At 41.1% G+C, this 21,247-nt stretch overlaps 1 protein-coding gene across 1 annotated transcript in view; it reads left to right on the top strand.

Moving 5' to 3' along the window:
• The window catches only part of LOC311526720 (uncharacterized protein), a 297,707-nt gene that overhangs the window by 237,128 nt on the left and 39,332 nt on the right, over window positions 1-21,247 (top strand). Inside the window, exons 15-22 of the mRNA XM_084640019.1 lie at window positions 5,319-5,447; window positions 5,897-6,025; window positions 7,739-7,873; window positions 9,358-9,492; window positions 12,073-12,204; window positions 13,540-13,668; window positions 17,684-17,815; window positions 19,730-19,858. Coding sequence (XP_084496145.1) covers window positions 5,319-5,447; window positions 5,897-6,025; window positions 7,739-7,873; window positions 9,358-9,492; window positions 12,073-12,204; window positions 13,540-13,668; window positions 17,684-17,815; window positions 19,730-19,858 — 1,050 coding nt within the window. The remainder of the gene's footprint in view (window positions 1-5,318; window positions 5,448-5,896; window positions 6,026-7,738; window positions 7,874-9,357; window positions 9,493-12,072; window positions 12,205-13,539; window positions 13,669-17,683; window positions 17,816-19,729; window positions 19,859-21,247) is intronic.

Below are 21,247 nucleotides of genomic sequence, written 5' to 3'. Positions count from 1 at the left end.
TTACAGAAAGCATTGCACACTTGGTGCACCAGTACCAGGGAGTTTTCCTTAGCGGTGCCCATAGGGGAGGCCAGGCTTACACCCTAGTGCTCCTCATGTTCCAAGATCAGGGTATAAAGGGCAGAACCCCACCTGCCCAACCTTCAGATTCTTCTTACATGGTCTGTGGTTAAAGCACTCTGTCAGTTGTTCCTCTGGGAATGTGCATTTAGTATTTTTTGCTGGTTAGTAGTACTCATTTTTGTGTCCTCGAGTCAGTCTTTCTTTCTTTCTTTCTTTCTTTCTTTCTTTCTTTCTTTCTTTCTTTCTTTCTTTCTTTCTTTCTTTCTTTCTTTCTTTCTTTCTTTCTTTCTTCATAAATTAGTGGACATCTCCTGATATCAGAGGAGTATATGCTAAGGTACTCTGGCTTCACAAACTAATGTCCATGAAAGACATTTTCTCTCACTGTCTGAAGTGCTTGAGTGAGGGTCATGTCGGGGACAGGCGTCCGATTTGCTAAGGCTTCAGGACAAGAACCAGGAGAAGAAAGCCTGAGGTACATCCTTATGGAGGCCGCCTTTTGCCCATCAAAGGTACTACCTCAATCGATTAAAGGAATTCCTCCCCATCAAGGAGAGTGCTCCTGTCAGGGTTCCCTCCCCACTCTGAACTTTAGGGTACAGGTGTGGGGATCTGCATGAAAGACTCCCTAAGCTTATTTCTACCAGCTTAGGGTAAAACTTCCCCAAGACACAAACTTTTTGCCCTTGGAGGGTATGCTGCCACCACCAAGTGATTTAACAAAGTATCAGGGAAAGACCACTTGGAGTTCCTATTCCCCCAAATATTCCCCCAAGCCTTACATCCCCTTTCCTGGGGAGGCTTGAGAATAATATGCTAATCAATTGGTTAGCACCTCTGTGAAATTAGAATGGAAGATAATCTCACAGGCAGTCAGATTCAAAACATAGAGAATCCCTCTAGGCAAAACCTTAAGTTACAAAAAGACACAAAAACAAGCATACACATTCCCTCCAGCACAGCGAATTTCACAGGCCAAAAACAAAAGAAAATCTAACGCATTTATTAGCTAGATTACTTACTAACTCTATAGGAGTTGGATTGCTTGCTCTCTTGGTCTGTCCCTGGGCAGAGGTATCACACAGACAGACAAAGCCTTTTTCTCTCCCCCCCACCCGCCCAGATTTGAAAGTATCTTGTCCCCTTATTGGTCATTTTGGTCAGGTGCCGGCCAGGTTACTTGAGCTTCTTAACCCTTTACAGGTAAGAGGATTTTGCCTCTGCCAGGAGGGATTTTATAGCACTGTATACAGAAAGGTGGTTACCCTTCCCTTTATTTTTATGACAGCTCCCCTTGGTTTATCAGAAGGCAGAGAAAGGAGAAAGATCCCCTTAGTCAAGACACTCTTGGAAGAGACATAAGTGCTCAGAGCCCTCTCAGGCTCCCAAGCCAAACAAGGGGATAGCTTCCACATAGTCAAGGTCCTTGGTGCAGGATTCTTTGACCTCACAGGCTTGCCACTCTGGTACTGAAGGGAGAGAACTTCCTGGTACTACTCCCTACTGGCTCAATAAGGGCAGAGCCACTGATTCTGGTTCCCAAGCCGGACATGATGAGGCTGCCTGTTTCCTCAGAGTAGGTGCTGGAGCTATCACCCATGATGACAACTGGGAAAAGACCTATCTCAGTACCAACCAACCCAGAGGCCTACACAGCTGAGGAACATCTCCTGTACTGTACCAGCCCCATCATTGGCCCTACTGGGTTCCATGGGGGATGCCTACGAGTCTAGATCATTATCTCTGCTGTATTACGCAAACTGGTCCCTGAGAAGTGAAGCCCCTTTGTCTGGTACCAGCAATCGGCTGGAAGTCTGTATTTATGTCCTACACAGAACAAATGAGGGGGCAACCTGTAACAGCCCAACAGCTGTCCAAGTGGATCACCAACTTTTTGCATCGTCATGTGTTACAGTGCCAAGGGTGTTACCCCTCTTGTCAAGGTTCCTTCCCCACTCTGAACTCTAGGGTACAGATGTGGGGACCTGCATGAAAGACCCCCTAAGTTTATTTCTACCAGCTTAGGTTAAAACTTCCCCAGGGCACAAAGTCTTTGCCCTTGGATTAGGTAAAACGCTGCCACCACCAAGTGCTTTAACAAAGAACCAGGGGAAAGGACATCTTGGAGTTCCTATTTCCCCAAAATATCCCCCCAAGTCCTTACACCCCCTTTCCTGGGGAGGCTTGAGAATAAACAAGATGAGCACAAACCCCTTGGATTTTTAAGTCCCAAAAAACCCAATCAAATTCTTAAGAATCAGAAGTTTATTAGAAGAACAAAAAAAGATAAGAGAACAACACTGTAAGATCAGAATGGAAGATAATCTTACAGGCAGTCAGATTCAAAACGTAGAGAATCCCTCTAGGCAAAATCTTAAGTTACAAAATGACGCAAAAACAGGAATACACATTTCCTCCAGCACAGCGAATTTACAAGCCAAAACACAAAGAAAACCTAACACATTTTCGAGGTAGATTACTTACTAACTTTACAGGAGTTGGAGAGCTTGCATCCTTGATCTGTTCCCGGCAAAGGTATCACACAGACAGACAAAAACCTTTCCCCCCCACTCCAGATTTGAAAGTATCTTGTCCCCTCATTGGTCATTTTGGGTCAGGTGCCAGCAAGGTTACCTGAGCTTCTTAACCCTTTACAGGTGAAAGGATTTTGCCTCTGGCCAGGAGGGATTTTATAGCTCTGTATACAGAAAGGTGGTTACCCTTCCCTTTATATTTATGACACCTCTGGAAAAGTTGTCTGCACATTCAGCTCACTCAACATCCATGGCCTTTGTGAGTAATGTCCCAATTGTGGGCATTTGCAGAATGGCAACGTGGTCCACAGTCTACACCTTTGTTAGATATTATGCAATTACTACTGCATCAAGGGAAGGTGCTAATGTAGGGAAAGCAGTTCTGCAGTTCCTCTTCTGATGAAACTCCTAGCACTGCCTCCACTGAAACTGCGTGAGAGTCACTTAGTGTAATGGATATATGCAATCACTCAAAGAAGAGAGAATGGTTAATTGCCTTTCATAACTCTTGTTCACCAAGATATGTTGCATACGCCCATTATGTCAGTCACCCTCCTTCCATGACATATCAGAGCCTTTAATCTAAGGCTCCAGTACAAAGGATCTGAAAGGTGAGCAGGGTGCCTCTGCCCTTTATACCCTCAGCTCAGAGAACTAGGGCACTGACGGGGCTGCCCAGCATGGCCACCCCTACCACTTTTTCTAGGGCTAGCAGAAACTCTCCAGCACCAGTGCACAAGACATGCACACCCCTTGTGTAATGAACATATGCAACAAATCTTGAAGAGTAACATTTATGAAAGTTGAGTAACCATTCTTTATGTGTTTGTTTTTATATCAAGTCCGATTCATTTTATACACTTTCCACAAAATACTAATGTGCTGCAGTGGGTCTATGGTGTAGTCCATTGCTCTCTTGGCTCTTTTTCAAAGGTCTCTTCTGGGAGAGAGTACTGCTGTCTGGGTCGATACAGAAAGTAAATATGGTTTGTCCAGGTGTCCCTTTATGGTAGCCCAGACAAGCTATCCCAGTCTTTTATTGTGTTGGTGGATTTGGGACTATTTTTATGAATTTTCTGGTTTATTTACTATACTGTATAGGAGTTGTTTGTTAGTATCAGAGTTTTTAATGCTCAGAATTCTCTAACTGAACCTGGTTGATAAGCCAGTGCCCTTTATATGGAAGTGATGTTACAAGAGATTCTCTTTTTTTCTTGTCTCTACCACCTTGTAAAAGAACTTTCATGCTCTGTCAGGGCAGGTGCACAGGGTTGAGGAGAAACCAAATGGATAGGTAGAATGCTCATTTCTTGATGTACCCTACATGTTTTCTTCATCTATGTAAAGCCAATCAGAGCTTGTGCCTTCATCAGTGGGGTTTTCACATTGTGGTGGTTCTTATGGACCCATAATGATGTCATGGAGAAAGAATAGGTGACAGCAAGTTACTGGAAGAGAGAAAATTTTGCAGTCCTAATGACAGTGGGGCAGGTTCCCAGGACTGATCAGCTGCAAGTTGGATTAGCATGGACTGGGCTGTAGTGAGGGAACGAGAACAAAGAAGATTAAACTGTGATAGTTTCTAGTTTGCTGTGCATCATAGCTAGAGTTAGTAAGCCACTGTGGTGTCTTTTGGCTCTCAAATTGGGATGTTTTACCTGTATTCATAATGTAATAAAGTTGCTTAGGCATAAACTGTAAGCTGGCTGAGGCAGGGCCCAGGCTCTCTGCTGCACTTTACAAATAATAACATATTCATTCTATACTTACAAAGGATTTTCATATATTTAATCCAATGGAATATTTTTCTATCTTTAAAAAGAATACAGAATTATGGAACTGGGTTATTGGCCAAATCCTCATCCCACTGAAGTCAATGTTGATAATGATAATTTGCCTTGTATGGATCAGTGGAAAAGACAGGATTTGGCCCTCTATGAATATCTCATTTTTTTTCTCCCTTTCTCTTTTTTAAACCAGCATAGATCACAGTTTTTAGAGAAAAGCTAAATAGTTGGGCAAATCAGAAGCTAAATTTCCATAATAATGAATGAAAGAAAACTGGATGAAAATTAATGCTGAATCTCAGGTTTCTTAATGTGTGTTGAGAAAATGTCAATTAAGTCAGTTACTGAAGATAATCCCAGCAACTGTATTTACAGCTCAAGCTGAAAATAACGGAGCTCTGCTCGTTTACCAAAATGGTTTTTTTGCTAGAACAATCACAGCTTTACCAAACGGAGTCGGCTGCTGTATGTATTAGCGATCTTTGGACAATATAAAATGTCTCTGGAACATCAGAGAATCTAACTCTTTTAGGTAATGGCAGCAATATGGAAGTAATAATCTATGTCTTTTAAATAATTACCTCCACGTTTTCAAAACTTCAGCCTGGTAACTCTCATGTATAGTCAGTGTGAGTTAAACCCCATGCATGGCTTTTTTTTTTACATTGCCAGGGATTGCATTTAGCTAAAAGACACATTTCCCATCAGATATTTGAGTCTTGTTACTTCGGCTGTCATTTTTCAATAATCTCCATGGAGACAGATATTATTGTATATGGCAACGAGAGTGACATGGCATCATTTGTGGGTTGCTTGACCAAAACAGTTCTTTAATTGCTCGGTGTCATTCTGATGATTGAAGCATTATTTCACTTTGCTTCTAATGCAGTGAAGAGATTACTTAGCCCATTCATCTCCTCTGCTTTCTTTGCAGCTTGCTCCCCTGGGACTTATGGGCAAGATTGTAATAGCATTTGTAAGTGTCAGAATGGAGGCTCATGCGACCATGTAACAGGACAATGTCACTGCCCACCGGGAATTAATGGACAGATTTGTGAGGATGGTACGATTTCTGTTGTTTAATTATGTATAACTGCTGCCTGGGAGTCTTGTGATTTACCATTATTCTTATTTTTATTTATTTGTACTATGGTAGATTTTAAGAGTCACAAGTGAGATAGGTCCTTGTGCTAGGGAAAAGCTTGCTATCTAAATAATAGGATTGACAAAGGGTGGGAGAGAAAAGATGATATCTCCATTTTAAGGATGGCAAACTGAGGCACAAAGAAATTAAGTGACTTGTCCAAGGTCATATAGGAAGACTGTGGCAGAGCCAGATATCGGACTCCAATTTCCCAAATCCCAGTCCGGTATCTTACCCAGCAGAGCATCCTTTTTCCTCAGTATATTTTCTGTAGAAAGTATGCCAAGAGAAGCTGGCATGGTATTTTATAGCAAAAGCTTGGTACCGTATTGCCCATCAATTGCTGTGTTTATTTGTGCACCCACTAGGCTGTCCAAAAGGATTCTTTGGGAAGAACTGTAACAAGAAATGTAACTGTGCCAACAATGGCTATTGCCATAGACTCTATGGAGCCTGTCTGTGTGACCCAGGGTTATATGGTCGCTTCTGCCATCTAAGTAAGTCTTAATGATTTTTCTAAATTATTTATTTAAAATATGCAGGGCATAATCGGAGTAAAAAGTCTCTCAACACAATTCAACAGGTTATTTAACAATGTGTAGCCCAACTGATGTCAGTGGGACTACTCACGTGCTTAAGTTTGGCTCATGCTTAAGTGCTTTGCTAATTCAGGGCATATAAGAGCAGATAATGTTTACCAAGCCCATGGAAGTGTTGTGTAATTTTCACTGATCTTTTCATTTAGAGCTGGGACCAGATTGTTGCTCAAGGCTAAGGCTGGATTTAGTGTTGGAGCAGATATGTGGTTAGGTTTGGGTTCAGGCTGGGTCAAATCATGGGTTAGAGTTAGTATTCCTGGGATACTGTCAGATTTGGGCCAGATCATGGGGGCTAGATTGTGGGGCCTGACTCAGGTTAGGGTTGGGGTTGGGATTGGTGGATGACCCACGCTAGGAATAGGGCCGGTACCAGGTCATGTACAAAACTGAGTTAGGGTTAGTGCCATCTGGTGACTTGGTTTAGGATTGGGGCTGGCTGGTGGCCCCTGGGCAGGGTTAGTATCAAGGTCTGGCAGGCCAGAATTAGGGTTGGGCCCTGGGTCGGGGCTGGCTGGTGGGCTAGGGCTAGGGTTCAGCTGGGGCTGGAACTAGAGATGATAGAAAACTGAAAAATATTTCTTGAGAACTTTCAATATCTCAGAATTATTTTCATCTATTTGTCTTTAAAACAGAACCATTTTTTACATTCAAATGTTTTGTGATTTTTTTCCATTTTCAAATTAAGAATTGTACTAGTCTCTAAGGTGCCACAAGTACTCCTTTTCTTTTTACTAAAATAAAGGGTTTTCTTTTTTTGAAACTGCTTTTTTTAACTGACCTCATCATTACGTTGACCAAACAAAACTGGCTCTTCAACCCCCAAAAAACCAAATTCCCAAAGAACAAAGACAAGCGACGGACCACAGGGAAAGAAGAGAAGCACAATGACTGAGCACAGAAAGAAGAGAGGCACAGTAACCAACAGTCAAAACCAATAAAGATCAAAGGTACGATGACCAACAGCTGAACTCAGAAAAGAAAGAAAATTCCAATGGCTGAGAGCTGAACAAACACAGAATAATTAAGACTTAACAACTGAACATAAAAAAAGAGTAGAGAAATACAGTGATGGAACCCACATGTGAAGAAGAAAGAGAATGCTAATGATAACAGAACAGATGTGAAAAGAGAAGAAAGAGATGACCAATTATGAAGGTGAAGAAGACCAACAATGAATATAAGGACTGCAAAGTGAGAGAATGAAAAACAAATAAAATGAAAAACAAAACAAACATGTAAAGTATCTAGGGGGCTTATTATTAGAAAAATGGGGAAAATTGACTTTTTCATTAAAACTTTCATTTTTTGACCCAAAGTTTTGTTCAAAAGATTGCAACTAGCTCTACTTTTGAACATTTCTGATTATTACATTCACTTCACATTGCCCAAAATAAAATGAGTTAGTTAATACAAGAATTATGTAAACTGTATTTTACACACATACATGCTCATGTGTACACACTTGAGTGCCTGTGAGTGTACATATTTGCTCAGAAGTACAGTGAACTTTTTGTTTGACAGCAAAAGCACTCTCTGCAGATCTGTGTGTAGACATCTAAAATAAGTCATGTGCAATTGCAAAATTAACAATTCCATTTAATCTGGTTGCAGCTTGTCCCAAGTGGACCTTTGGAGCTGGCTGTTCAGAAGAATGTCAGTGTGTCAAGGAGAACACTCTGGCATGCAATGCCAGAAATGGTACTTGCACCTGCAAAGCAGGTCATCAAGGGAACAAGTGCCAGAAAGGTATAATCTACTACTGATCCTTTTATTTCTGGAAAGTCCTGTTTCTATTTATTACATCTCACTGCTCCTCTCACATGCAGTCTTGCATTGCACCAAACTCTAAAGTAGTCTGCCAGTTGTTTCTCTGTATTTTTCCTACTCCAGAGCCAGGGGAACATTTGGCTTCATTGAGGTTGCAGGAGTATAAATGAGGGTAGAATCTGCCCAGCTGTTTTAACCTGAGCAGCTGACATTTGGGATGGAAACCTGACATCATTGAAGATAATAGGAGTTTTGCCATTGATTTCAATAAGGTCAAGATTTTATCCCAGGGATTTTTTTACACAGACAGTGATTTTAGAGCCCCAGGCTGTATTTTGAGGCAGCTGAACTTTTTGTGAATGATTGTGGCAGTGTGTTACTAGATCAGTTTTGCAGCTTTTTCATTTCTCCCTTTATGGTTTTTGTGGCTAGTACAAAGGAAACTGTATTCTACAGTCACATTTCAGTATCTTCGTAATCGTCTGTGGACAGTTAATGCAGTAATGCAATATAGATAATTACTTCACATTTCCCCTTGAATTCTTATGCCATAGGGCAACTGGTAGGATTTTGATGGGGTTGGGGGTGGGTGGGGAATAATAATAATGATAATTATTAAATATCCTTAGTCCTCTTGGCTAAGGATCAAATCAGAACAAGCCTATTCTTCCACCTCTGAACTCTGTACAAAGGCACCCAAGCAGAAGTGTATATGAAGGCAAGCATTTTGGGGTATCAGAAGTAATAACATCAAGAGAATAAGTAGACTGAATTATACAGGCACTTTCAGCAGCTGTTTCTCATGAATTCATGTGCTTTTTTCTCTGGTATAAGCTAGGTCTGTTGTTGTTACTACTATAATTATTATTTGTTTTTAATGTAGTAATGCTGGAGGTCCCAATCATGGATTAGAGCCCCATTGTGTAGGCACTACACAGTGAGGCAGAATGTAGTGGAAAGTGTACTCTGAGGGTCAAATTCTCTTCTCACACCTCTTGCAACTCTACTGAATTGCTGCACTGGTTAAGTGACAGGAAATTAGGACCGTATTCTGCCCTTGGTTGTAGGCACAAAACTCCCACTCATGTCAGTAAGTGATGCATGGGAGTATCATAGAGCAGAAATTGTCCCTTTGACTCTTTTGTTCTGTTCTACCCTCTGCTGTGCTACTCTTAGGCTGTCATTGAAATCTATATTTAAACATGTCCTTATCCAGTATGTGACTCTGTATTTTGGATGGTGTTTGGAGGGCATCCCATGCGTAATGACCCCTTCTGTGTTTAATGTAAATGTTTAAATTTATGCAATAGTGAACACAGCTAGATTATCAATTATATTTCCTTGTAATGTTTGAATTTCTATGTCAAATATCGTTTCTGCCAAATTATCTAGCAACTTTTGTTTCAGTTTTCTCAGCTACTCCTTGTTCTAACATACGTTCTTTGTGCACTCACGTTTTTCAGAGTGTCCGCCTGGCTTTTATGGAGCTGGCTGTAAGCTGAAGTGCAGCTGTCCTGCTGATGCTTTATGTGACCAGGAGACTGGAGACTGCAAGCATCCATGCCCACCAGGTTTCCATGGAGAAAGGTGCCATTTATGTAGGTACCTGGAGGCATATTTCAAAGAGAGGTGTAAAAGTGGATTAAGAAATTCAGCCCTGGGAAACCCAAGTTCAGATACCAAAATTCTAGATATTATGCTAAATTGTTACTGACACAAGTAGGCACGCTTCCAATGAAGCCAACTGTAGTTGTGTATACTAATGCCAGTGGTAAATTTGACCTCTGGTGTATGCTGGTGGTGATAGGCTCAGGTACTAGGGCATCTAGGCAGCATAATCGACCATCAGATGTGAAGAGAGCCACTTTCTGACTCTCTAGACTGGGAGGGGATGTTAGCTCCGTGGCAGATTATGGGTATAGGAAAGAGCACAGAGCTTGGAGGAGTGAAGTTGAGATTCCGTTCCTCCTTTCATTTGAAATGCAATATGTGCTGAATATATTGTGTCAGCTAAAGCCTGCAGACTCCCACTGGTCTGGGAAATGAGTGGAAAATATAAATAAATAATGTAGCAGCTCATTTTAATCCCCGGACAAGAGGTGGGTTCTCTGTCCAATGACATTCTTCTAGAGATGGACAACTGGAAGGAAGTGCGGGATCATCCTGCCTGTCACCTAAAATGAGGATAAAAGATTGAGGATAGTTAAGAATACTTTTATGGCTCCCAGTAACTTAATATTTCCTTTTAAAGCTTCAGGCCTAGATTTTCCAGAGTTTTATTGCACAGTTAATTAAAGATCACAAATCACTGAGACACTGGCACTAAAATAGATCACTCTATAGCAGTACTACCTGGATTAAAATTGCTGTTGGTGATGCTTCCTAACGCTTCAGAATGTTTTCTTATGGTAACCACAGTCCATGTCCTCTGGCTTCTTTTGAACAGCGTGTGGCCCAGGGAAGTTTGGTGTGAACTGCAGGCAGAGCTGTGGCTGTGCAGGAGCACTATGCGACTCAAAGACTGGGCAGTGCATGTGCCCTGCTGGCAGAAGAGGTGCTGCATGTGATCAATGCTTGATGCTTGGATAGATTATTGTGCAGAGAACTTAACCTTTGTGGAGTTGGAATGGGGAGACTGGGGAGAGGTTAAGTAATTCTAGTGTCCATAAAAACTGGAAGAAGGTAACACCTTCTATCTGCAGAATGGACAAGCTCATGTATCCACATGGACTTCATCCGAACTTCATGGAATCCACTCCGAAGCGGTAGGAGTTAGTTCAGTCACCCTGCCCGTTCATTCCATTGTCTCTGCTAAGACTGCCAATAGAGGTGCCAGTTGCAATGGTGATTTAGGTAAGGGGCAGGGCTGGTGCTAGACAGGGAGATCAGGGCAGTTGTACTAGACTCGAGCTGTCAGCAGGTCTGTGCTGCTGTGTACACAGTGCCTCCTGCCTGGTTCATGTCTGCTGCAGAGAACAAGTGCAGAGCTCAGAGACAATATGGAAAGAGGGCCTGGGTATCTCCCTTAGCCATCCTGAAACCAGTAAGGGAAAAGGCCGGGAGGGGGAACAGGTGAGGGAGTAAAAGCATGGGGAAGAAGGGGAAAGATGGGGAAGGGGCAAGAACATGAAGCTACTGCTACTGGGAACAGTCCTAGAAAACCCTGCTTCCACTTCTTACGTCAGGCATTGGCTGTTGCCCTCATGATGAGGACATCTATCCACTCTACTAGGACTGCTGACTTGCTGCCTCATAAATAAAAAATATGGCCTTATGGCTAACGAAAGGATAAGGAGCTGAGAAATCTGGGTTCGGCTCCCATCCCAGTCATCAACTAACTTGTGTACCTCCGGTTCCACCTCATAAAATGGGGATAATGATATATCTCACAGGGGTCCTGGGCATTAATATTGGTAAAGCACTTTGATATCCTCAGATGGAAAGCGGTATGGTAGTGCAGAGAACTACAGTTATAACTGATTCTTTCACACACATCCCCGTTTCTCATTTTCTGATGGACTTCCCCAGACCAACAATATGTGTAATTCTGAGATTTGTGCTTGGATTCCTGATGCTTCACAAATGTTAGCTGAAGGAGAAGGTCAGAGGTCAGTGGTGCGTCTATCCATCGAGAGGAGAAAATAGGAAATTAGAAATCAGCCCAAACCAAATCCCACACCTGAGCACCCGGCTCTTTTCCTAAAGCTCGGATCTCTACCTAGCTCCTTCCCATCTGATTCTGGCCCTATCGCTGCAGGAAATGCAGAGTGTAGTTCTGTACTCTGTGGCGATGGTGGTGGTGTTGTTTTTTCAAAAATCTCTCTTCTAATTGAGGTTCTCCTTTTCCTCTTCTGTGCTATGTAACCTACTCCTCAGATACATCCAAACCAACCGCAACATTAGTGTATTGCAAACCATAGAGAAATACAGGCCTTTTGTGATGGAGGTTGGAAGTGAGCCTCTGTGTCTCTGTTCAGATGTTTTCTCAAAGGGCTGCAACACAATATTGTGTTGATTTCTTTGGGGGTTTTGTTATGGAAGAGCTGTCGATCCATAGAGATAATTCTCTTTCCAGTTCTGCTTTATTTATTTTTTTAATTCCCTTCGGTAACAGCTGAAATATGCAACTGTCTTGAGATAACAAATGGTTCCGTGCTCTTCTTTCTTGTTTCTTATAGATTGCCCTGATGGTCTGTGGGGAGTAGACTGCCAGTTCTTCTGTGAGACCTGTGAGAATGGAGGGAAGTGTAACAAAGTGACTGGAATCTGTGACTGCCCTCTGGGATACACTGGGAAATCCTGTTACCTACGTAAGTCATCATACTGCATGGGTCAACAAAAAGAAAGTCAATAGAGAAATCAGCCTGAGGACTGATTTTTACCTTCTGTCTATTTTATAAGATATTTGCTGCATTAGGATATGCTAATCAAAGTTTCAGATGCATTACAAATTGACCAGGATGGATTTATGGTGTTTGCCAGACAGAGAGAGATTAGAGAGGAATCCAAATGATGAGCTAAACAGCTGCACCAAATAATCATGGAACCATCAGACCAACTGTATGGCAATATGCTAGGCAGAGAGAAAATGACAGCACTAAAAGTAAAATAGGCTGATTTCCAATGGGAGTTGGGTATCTAGCTTCCTTTATGGTCTTTTGAAAATCTCAGCCATAAGGTAACACAGCCTTTGACTTCTGGTCACCAATTCAAATGTAGTTTATGTTGGTCTTGAAGAAAAGTCATTTCCACCTGGTGGCCGTTTGGTGGTCTCAGTCCAAGCCCTGACGCACTGGTGGCCACATCACCAAACTGCCACCATATGGCATCAATGGGCACATTTGGCATTTAGTTGGTTCCCTCCATTGAGAGATCATGGGTAGAATAGGCTACAATCTTTCCCAAAATGATTCAGTCCAGAGCTGAATTTGAGCAGTTTGGCCAGACAGTATGGGAAAGCTGCCTATGATGTACTGGTTGTGTGACTAAACAGAGGACTTCAGTTGCTACTGAAACACCTAAAGAGGGAGTGGGGGGATTATAGAGGCCCCCTATATTCTTCCACTGGGAGTTGAGTTTGCCCCTCCAACCCTACAGAAGAATGTGGGGATTGATCCCTCCCTATATCCTGCATGGATCTTGGGGATCTACCAGAGGTAAGAGCTGCCACTGAACAACAGGCCCCTTTGGTCCCACTCCAGCTCCATGTCCCCCTCTTAGGGAGAGCATTGTCCCAGCTCGTAATATCAGATATGTCATTCAACTTTGGCCATGAATGTCACTGACATTCATAATTCAGGGTTTGGGCCTGTGCACTCCCCGCTTCAGCAGGAGGTTCCCTTTCCATATTTCCATTAACTAACTGATTTATTGGACATGCTATGAAGTTTATGAAGCAACTCCACTAAGTCAGTTGAGTGACTCCCAATGCATGGGATTAGGCTTTATTAAGCCCTGCTCTCTTAGTATATAAACTGCTGATATTTCGCTCATTTTTGTTTTTATTTTCTGTGTTCGGCTAATATCTGATTCAGAAGGCGGAAGGAGGGCAGAACAAGTGAAGTGGTTGCTGGCTCATTTGAAATGACAGCCCATGCTTGAGTTAATATCTAGGTGAAAAATACCATCTGTCTATTTGTTTTCAGCCTGCCCCCATGGTTACTATGGGCAAAACTGTCTGTTGCAGTGCAGCTGTGATAGCAATGCTCAGTGTCACCATGTTACCGGAGAGTGCACATGTCCTCCTGGCTGGAGTGGCCATGACTGCAAACGTCGTAAGTCAGCAATGTATCCTCTGTACTCAAGTTGTGCTGTCTTTCATAAACTTAAATGGAAACCAAGGGAACCAAGGCTCTGTTTGTTCTTAGACTTGTCAGACTATTAAACTTTTTAATATATTTTTGCTAATCTTGTTGCTTTTGAAATTGTGTATTTATAGATTTATACAGCCTGGGTGGTGATAATCCTTAATTATCTATGTTCATAGTTTTGAAATAGATGACTGATGAAGCACAGAGCGTTCATATAAGCACCTATTTTAACACTATGCATCAATTTTCTGAACACCGACTATGCCATTAGTATTTTGACTGATAGCCAGTTTTGTTTTACATTTTCAATACAGCTTAGTTTTAAGATTAATTCCCAATCTTTCACTTTGTCTGGAGGGAAGACTTATCTCAACAAGTGAGCAGCACAGATGGTTTTGTGGCATAATGTCACTCCCGAACTTGTGAATATAAATGCTGTGTGAAATTCTGCTCTCTCTTACAACACAGTACAATAATAATACCTAGCTCTTATATAGAGCTTTTCAACAGTAGATCTCAAAGTGCTTCCCAGTCTTCAATGTATTTATCCACATAACTCCCCGGTGAGTTAGGGAAAAGTGTTATTATTCGTATTTTACAGATGGGGAACTGAGGCATAAATTGTTAAACTATTTAGGCATTGCTGTGCTCAGCGTTTAGGAGGTGACATATCATTTTCAAAAGGGATTTAGACACTTAGGAGTCTAAATCCCATTGACTGTCGCACATGACAGCTGCAATAACACACTATTAGTTCTTTTTATTATCATCAACATCATTGTAAAATGGAGTAGATTTTGTTCCTGGGCTGGTAAACTGTCACGCTGATACAACAAGGATGATTTTAGAACCACAGCAGTTCTGATAATGCACAGATTGTGTCAAATCTCCATTACTTCCATTTGTGCTAAATATTTTCCAATGAAACTGAAACTTCATGGCAAATTTTTCCATTGATTTTGCAGACTTCAGTAATTTTGATTCTGGTTTTGATAAATTCCACCCCTTCTCTTAAAGCAATGGGTGATTTTTCTATTCTGGATATATTGGCAAAATTGAGGGTGGGGTTTGAGAAGGAACTTTCAACCTTTCCCAGGAACCCAGGGCAAACTCAAAGTGTTTTCGTGTTTAAATATAATACATATGTTTCTGGAAAATTGAAAAGTGTCCTCCCTTTTTGGGTCACTACACAATAGAGCTGGTCAAAAAACGGTAAATACATTTCACGTAATGACAGGTTTCAGAGTAGCAGCCATGTTAGTCTGTATTCACAAAAAGAAAAGGAGTACTAGTGGCACCTTAGAGACTAACAAATTTATTTGAGCATAAGCTTTCGTGAAATACAGCTCACTTCATCGGATGCATTCAGTGGAAAATACAGTGGGGAGATTTATATACATAGAGAACATGAAACAATGGGTGTTACCATACACACTGTAACCAGAGTGATCACTTAAGGTGAGCTATTACCAGCAGGAGAGCAGGGGTGGGAGGGACCTTTTGTAGCGATAATCAAGGTGGGCCATTTCCAGCAGTTGACAAGAACGTCTGAGGAACAGTGGGGGGTTAAACATGGGGAAATAGTTTTACTTTGTGTAATGACCCATCCACTCCCAGTCTCTATTCAAGCCTAAGTTAATTGTATCCAGTTTGCAAATTAATTCCAATTCAGCAATCTCTCCTTGGAGTCTGTTTTTGAAGGTTTTTTATTGAAGTATTGCCACTTTTAGGTCTGTAATAGAGTGACCAGAGAGATTGAAGTGTTCTCCGACTGGTTTTTGAATGTTATAATTGTTGACGTCTGATTTGTGTCCATTTATTCTTTTACATAGAAACTGTCCAATTTGACCAATGTACATGGCAGAGGGGCATTGCTGGCACATGATGGCATATGTCACATTGGTAGATGTGCAGGTGAACGAGCCTCTGATAGTGTGGCTGATGTGATTAGGCCCTATGATGGTGTCCCCTGAATAGATATGTGGACACAGTTGGCAATGGGCTTTGTTGCAAGGCTAGGTTCCTGGGTTAGTGGTTCTGTTGTGTGGTGTGTGGTTGCTGGTGAGTATTTGCTTCAGGTTGGGGGGCTGTCTGTAAGCAAGGACTGGCCTGTCTCCCAAGATCTGTGAGAGTGATGGGTCATCCTTCAGGATAGGTTGTAGATCCTTGATGATGCGTTGGAGAGGTTTTAGTTGGGAGCTGAAGGTGATGGCTAGTGGCATTCTGTTATTTTCTTTGTTGGGCCTGTCCTGTAGTAGGTGACTTCTGGATACTCTTCTGGCTCTGTCAACAAAGCCCGTTGCCAACTGTGTCCACATATCAATGCCCCTCTGCCATGTACATTGGTCAAACTGGACAGTCTCTACATAAAAGAATAAATGGACACAAATCAGACGTCAACAATTATAACATTAAAAAACCAGTTGGAGAACACTTCAATCTCTCTGGTCACTCGATTACAGACCTAAAAGTGGCAATACTTCAACAAAAAACCTTCAAAAACAGACTCCAATGAGAGATTGCTGAATTGGAATTAATTTGCAAACTGGATACAGTTAACTTAGGCTTGAATAGATACTGGGAGTGGATGGGTCATTACACGAAGTAAAACTGTTTCCCCATGTTTATCCCCCCACCCCCCACTGTTCCTCAGACGTTCTTGTCAACTGCTGGAAATGGCCCACTTTGATTATCACTATAAAAGGTCACCCCCCACCCCCTGCTCTCCTGCTGGTAATAGCTCACCTTAAGTGATCACTCTGGTTACAGTGTGTATGGTGACACCCATTGTTTCATGTTCTCTATGTATATAAATCTCCCCACTGTATTTTCCACTGAATGCATCTGATGAAGTGAGCTGTAGCTCACGAAAGCTTATGCTCAAATAAATTTATTCATCTCTAAGGTGCCACAAGTACTCCTTTTCTTTTTACATTTCACATAGAATTTCAAAAGAAATTACACTTTTTCATCTAATTCAAAATGTTCCATGAAAATTTTCATTTTTTGGACTGAAAACCACAAACTTTCAGAAATCTGTTTGTTTCATTTTGGAGTGCGAAAAACATTCTTTAAAAAAGTCTCTCCTTTTTCCAGAGGAGAGTAAAAACGAAAGTGAGAAGGGTGTCTTTTCCCCCAATTAAATGCATTTTTTTCCAAAAAATTTCTCCCAAAGTGAGAACTTCTCTCTGCACAAAAATGAATAAGCCTTATGCAAAGTAACAGTGATCAAAATTTACAAACTTCAGTGTCTAGAATTAGTCACCTAAATCTACGTTTAAGCATTCAAATCAGTGTCCTGATTTTCAGAAATGCTGAGTAAGTGCATCACCCATTGACTTCATTTGAAATTCACAGATCCCTAGATGTTTAAGGCCAAAAGGGGCTATTGGATCATCTTGGCTAATCTCCTGTATAACACAGGCCGTAGGATTTCATCCAGTTACATCTGTAGTCAGCCCCAAAACTTATTTGACTAAAGCATTTCTTCCAGAAAAGCATTCAGTCTTGATCTGAAGAGTTCAAAAGATGGAGAATCCACCACTTCCCTTGGTAGTGTGTTCCAATTTGTCCTCACCCTGTCTGTTAAAAACATGTGCTTTATTTCTAATTTGAAATATGTCTGGCTTTTAACTTCTAGTCATTGATTCTTGATTATGCCTTTCTCTGATAAGTTAAAGAGCCCTTCAGTACCTGGTATTTTCTCTCCATGGAGGAGTACTCATCATTTCTGAATGTTAAATCACTTTGATCTAGTCGCTTTAATATCAGTTTATGCACTGGGGTAAACCAGTATAACTCCATTTACTTCAGTGGACTGATGCCTATTTACCCCAGCAGAAGATCTGGCCCTAAACATCTGGGTTTGAAAATGTTGGCTATTGTAACTATTTTCTAATCTCCCATCCAAATATAACACTGCCTGCTACTTCAAGTGTGCAGTTCAGTCTCATGCAAATGTTGTTGTGTTGCTTCGCAGCTTGTGATGCTGGCCGTTGGGGAGAACACTGTGAAAGCTTGTGTGTCTGCAATAACAGTGACGGTAGCTGTGACCCAGTCACTGGGATTTGTTTCTGTGAAGCAGGATACTCTGGGAAACACTGTGAGCAGAGTAAGTGCAAGAGCATCAAAGTGGGGAATTCACGGTGATCAAAATCAAAAATTGTTTTTCCTTTTGATTATTTTTAGGAAGGCATCCACATTGGAGTTCTCCATAGATAGGAGAATGCACATTTTTCAGGAGGCTCAGATTTCAGCAGTGCTAGACAGGTTAATTAATCATTTGGATTCCAGGAGAGTTATTTTCAGAATAGTTTTGAATTGAACAGCTACTTTGGCAATTGCACTTCATGTTACGGTGATTGAATTGCATATATCTGCATCTTTGCTCCCTCATGTAAGATTTTAAGTTATTTGCCTTTTCTTCCAAAACTCCTTTAGAGCTCAGGCAGATAGAAATAGTTTACATGTCCACAATGGACGCAAACATAGATATGCTGATATCCTCCCTGCATCATAGCCCATATTCTGATACTAATCTCTTTCCCAAATACACCTCAGGTAATACCAGCTGTAAAAACATCACACAATGTGAACTCTTGTAAGGGGCAAGATTCCTTCCTGCCCCAGTCATGCCCTAAAGCATGAGATTTGAACACTGCATCTTGCCATCCCTAACTACAAATACCATTGTAGGTCCAAAAATTGTTCAGCTTCAAAGTCCAGCTGCCATATTTTACCTCATGACACTAGTTTTGTGGGCAGTATTTATGTTATTCACAATGTCATTCATGATGGGAGAAAGGAATAAACAAAAAGAAAGAGAGAAACGCCAAGAGGAAGGCAGATTAAAAAGGGGAGGAGAATGAAATATTGTATATTATGTTGGGCCTGCCCATTTGCTTCCTTCTCAAGATACTTGCATACCCCAGTGATAGGAGCCTTAGATATTCCTAAACTAACTAGTTATTTATTGTACTTCCAGTTACAGATTCATCTTTGAAAGCCCACGCCATGTTGTTTCTTGGGCTCTGTGATATTTTCCAGACTGCCTAAAAATGATTTTGTTAATACAAATGTTGAAGTCCTTCCATTTTAAAGGGATCTGGCAGATATCTACACAACTCATTTCAAAATAAGTTAGCAAGACCTATAAACTGCCAGAGAAGCCCTGCATTATTGTGTCTAGGCTAAGCTATCACTACCATTCAGCTCTGTCTAAAGTGTGTCTAATGTAAATTAGCCAGCTGGCCCTATTTTAATTGATTTTTCTATAGCCCTGGAGGATATTATTTACAGGCTGAAGTGGGTGTTTTTTCCTTGAGATAGTGAGTGAGATACCAGTCTCTCCTTTAAATTCCCAACAATTACTGCTATGAAAATCTAAGTCTCTTATCCATCTCCCAGATGTAATGTTTTGGCTTGAATGTTTCCAAGCGGAGCATGTAAGCAGGGCATGCAGCTTTCAGTCTGGAGCTTTCCGGAGGAGGTCACCCTGTTTAATGTTCCCTCTCACTTACCTGGGTTCTACTGTGGAATTTGGATTGCAGAAAAAAAGTTGGCAGGGGGAGGAAATGGGTTTTAAGAGCAACATTAGGAATTTTGCATGGCTTATCCCCATCCCAGCAAGTGAGCTCTCATGGGATTTGGGCAAATAAGTGAGTCTAAACCGGTGTGTGGTACACATCAAATCAGAAACTAGGAATTTGGGAGTTGTAATTTCTGCAACTGTACACTTTGTTGTTGTTCTGTGTAGTATACAAAACTGACTGCATCCCTGAGATCTCCCTTTTCCCTTAAAATATCCACCTTAATATAAAGCAACATAAGCTTCCTGCAGCAGCCAACATCTCAAAGAGAACACCTAATGTTAACTGTTTTCAGGGTATAGAGACAAATTTTGGCCCTCCCCTTGTGAATAGAAAAGGTTCAAAAGTGCTTGAGAATTGCAAACTGATCATCAGTTGTACTACAGGGATCTTTACCAGATTCAGCTCAACATCCAGCTTTTATTCTTTCTGTCCAGGATGCCCTAAGGGAACCTTTGGGCCAAATTGTAAGTCCAGCTGTCCGTGCCAGAATGGAGCTGCCTGTGATCATGTGAGTGGGGCCTGTACTTGTGCGACTGGCTGGACAGGAACTTTTTGTGAAAAAGGTACATTCTCCCCCTACCCTTTCATTTCTTGGCAGATGTTTCTCACAGATCATTGTAGCACTGGTTGTATAATCAGCGGGACCTGATCTAGGTAAACCATGCAACTGAACTGTGACGGCCTAATTAAATTTTATAACCCAGATCAGCAGGGTACTTAAGCACTTGCCTAACATTAAGTTTGTGACTTGATGGGACTCCTTATGTGCTTACGAACCTTGTTGAATTGGAGCGTTTCTGACGAAAGTCTTCCTGCTTTAACACAGAGAAAAAACGTTGCTCCACTTTTGAATTCTTTCATTGTCCCCATGGCATTTATAATATTATCTTTGAATAAAACATCTCCCCCTGACCCCCAATAAGCTGTTTAAGGAGATACAGGCTTCTAACGTTAAAGTCTACCACTGCATCTGTTATCACCTAGTAACTAGCTAACATGAAGTAACAATTATTTTGGATTGGATTTCGTACATATATTATACTTGATCTGCTGCATGTTCTTGTGATGTTGTTTTCACGCCATAAACTATGCAGAGAGTAAAAAAAAAAAAAAAGGTCTATTGGCTGGGGTACAGTAAAAATAATGTGTAAGTCATCTGTCATTTTGCCGAAATATCTGAATTTGATTTGTTGCACATTTTACAGACAATGATCATTAAACCAAACCTTGGCTGTTTTGTTTCACATGCAAAATTATCAGCTAGTTTAGGTAGATAAAAATGTGTGTGTGTTAGAATGAGACAGATTAACCACTTGTGCATCTATTGCCCTCTAGTGGAAATGAAAGCACTTTGCAGCTTCCGTGCTATAACAGAATATTCAACAGACTACAAATTGTGGAAATTGCACATATTATTTCCTTTTTCATTCTGTCGAGGAAGTGTTAAAAGACAAGAAACAATCTGAGTTCTGCTGGAGAAACTTGTGAGGTAATTTGTGAACACTGTGCAAGGCTCTTTTTCAAAATAACTTATCCATGCCTTATTTTTATTACTCAGTTCTTTTTCTGTCTTAAAGAATTTGCTGAATCTATAAAAGAGACATGAATCCTCAGACTTATGCATGAAAAATTAAAAACCGTAAAATGGAAAAAATGGCCTTTTTTTCCTACAGCCTTTTTCTTATAGCTCTCCATAAGATCTTACAGCACCCCTTTGGGCAGTCCGAACAATACAATACTCCACTGATTAGAGCAAGGTGATTTTTTTTCAGCAAATAGTAAAGTTGCCAAAGGGTTTTTCAGGGTCCTGAAACCTTTCATGAATTTGGATCAAATTTGGCGAATAGTTTGAGCAAAAGAATTAGAGGAAAACAAATGTAGGAAATGTTGAAGTTTCACTTCAGTGTTTTCAAAATGAACCCCATTTTGGCATTTCATTTTCAAACACTGAT

The sequence above is a fragment of the Lepidochelys olivacea genome, assembly GCF_965140295.1.
Source record: "Lepidochelys olivacea isolate rLepOli2 genome assembly, chromosome: 9".
Classification (NCBI taxonomy): Eukaryota; Metazoa; Chordata; order Testudines; family Cheloniidae; genus Lepidochelys; species Lepidochelys olivacea.
Note: the sequence above shows the minus strand (reverse complement) of the source record. Positions and strands in the feature narration are given on the sequence as shown.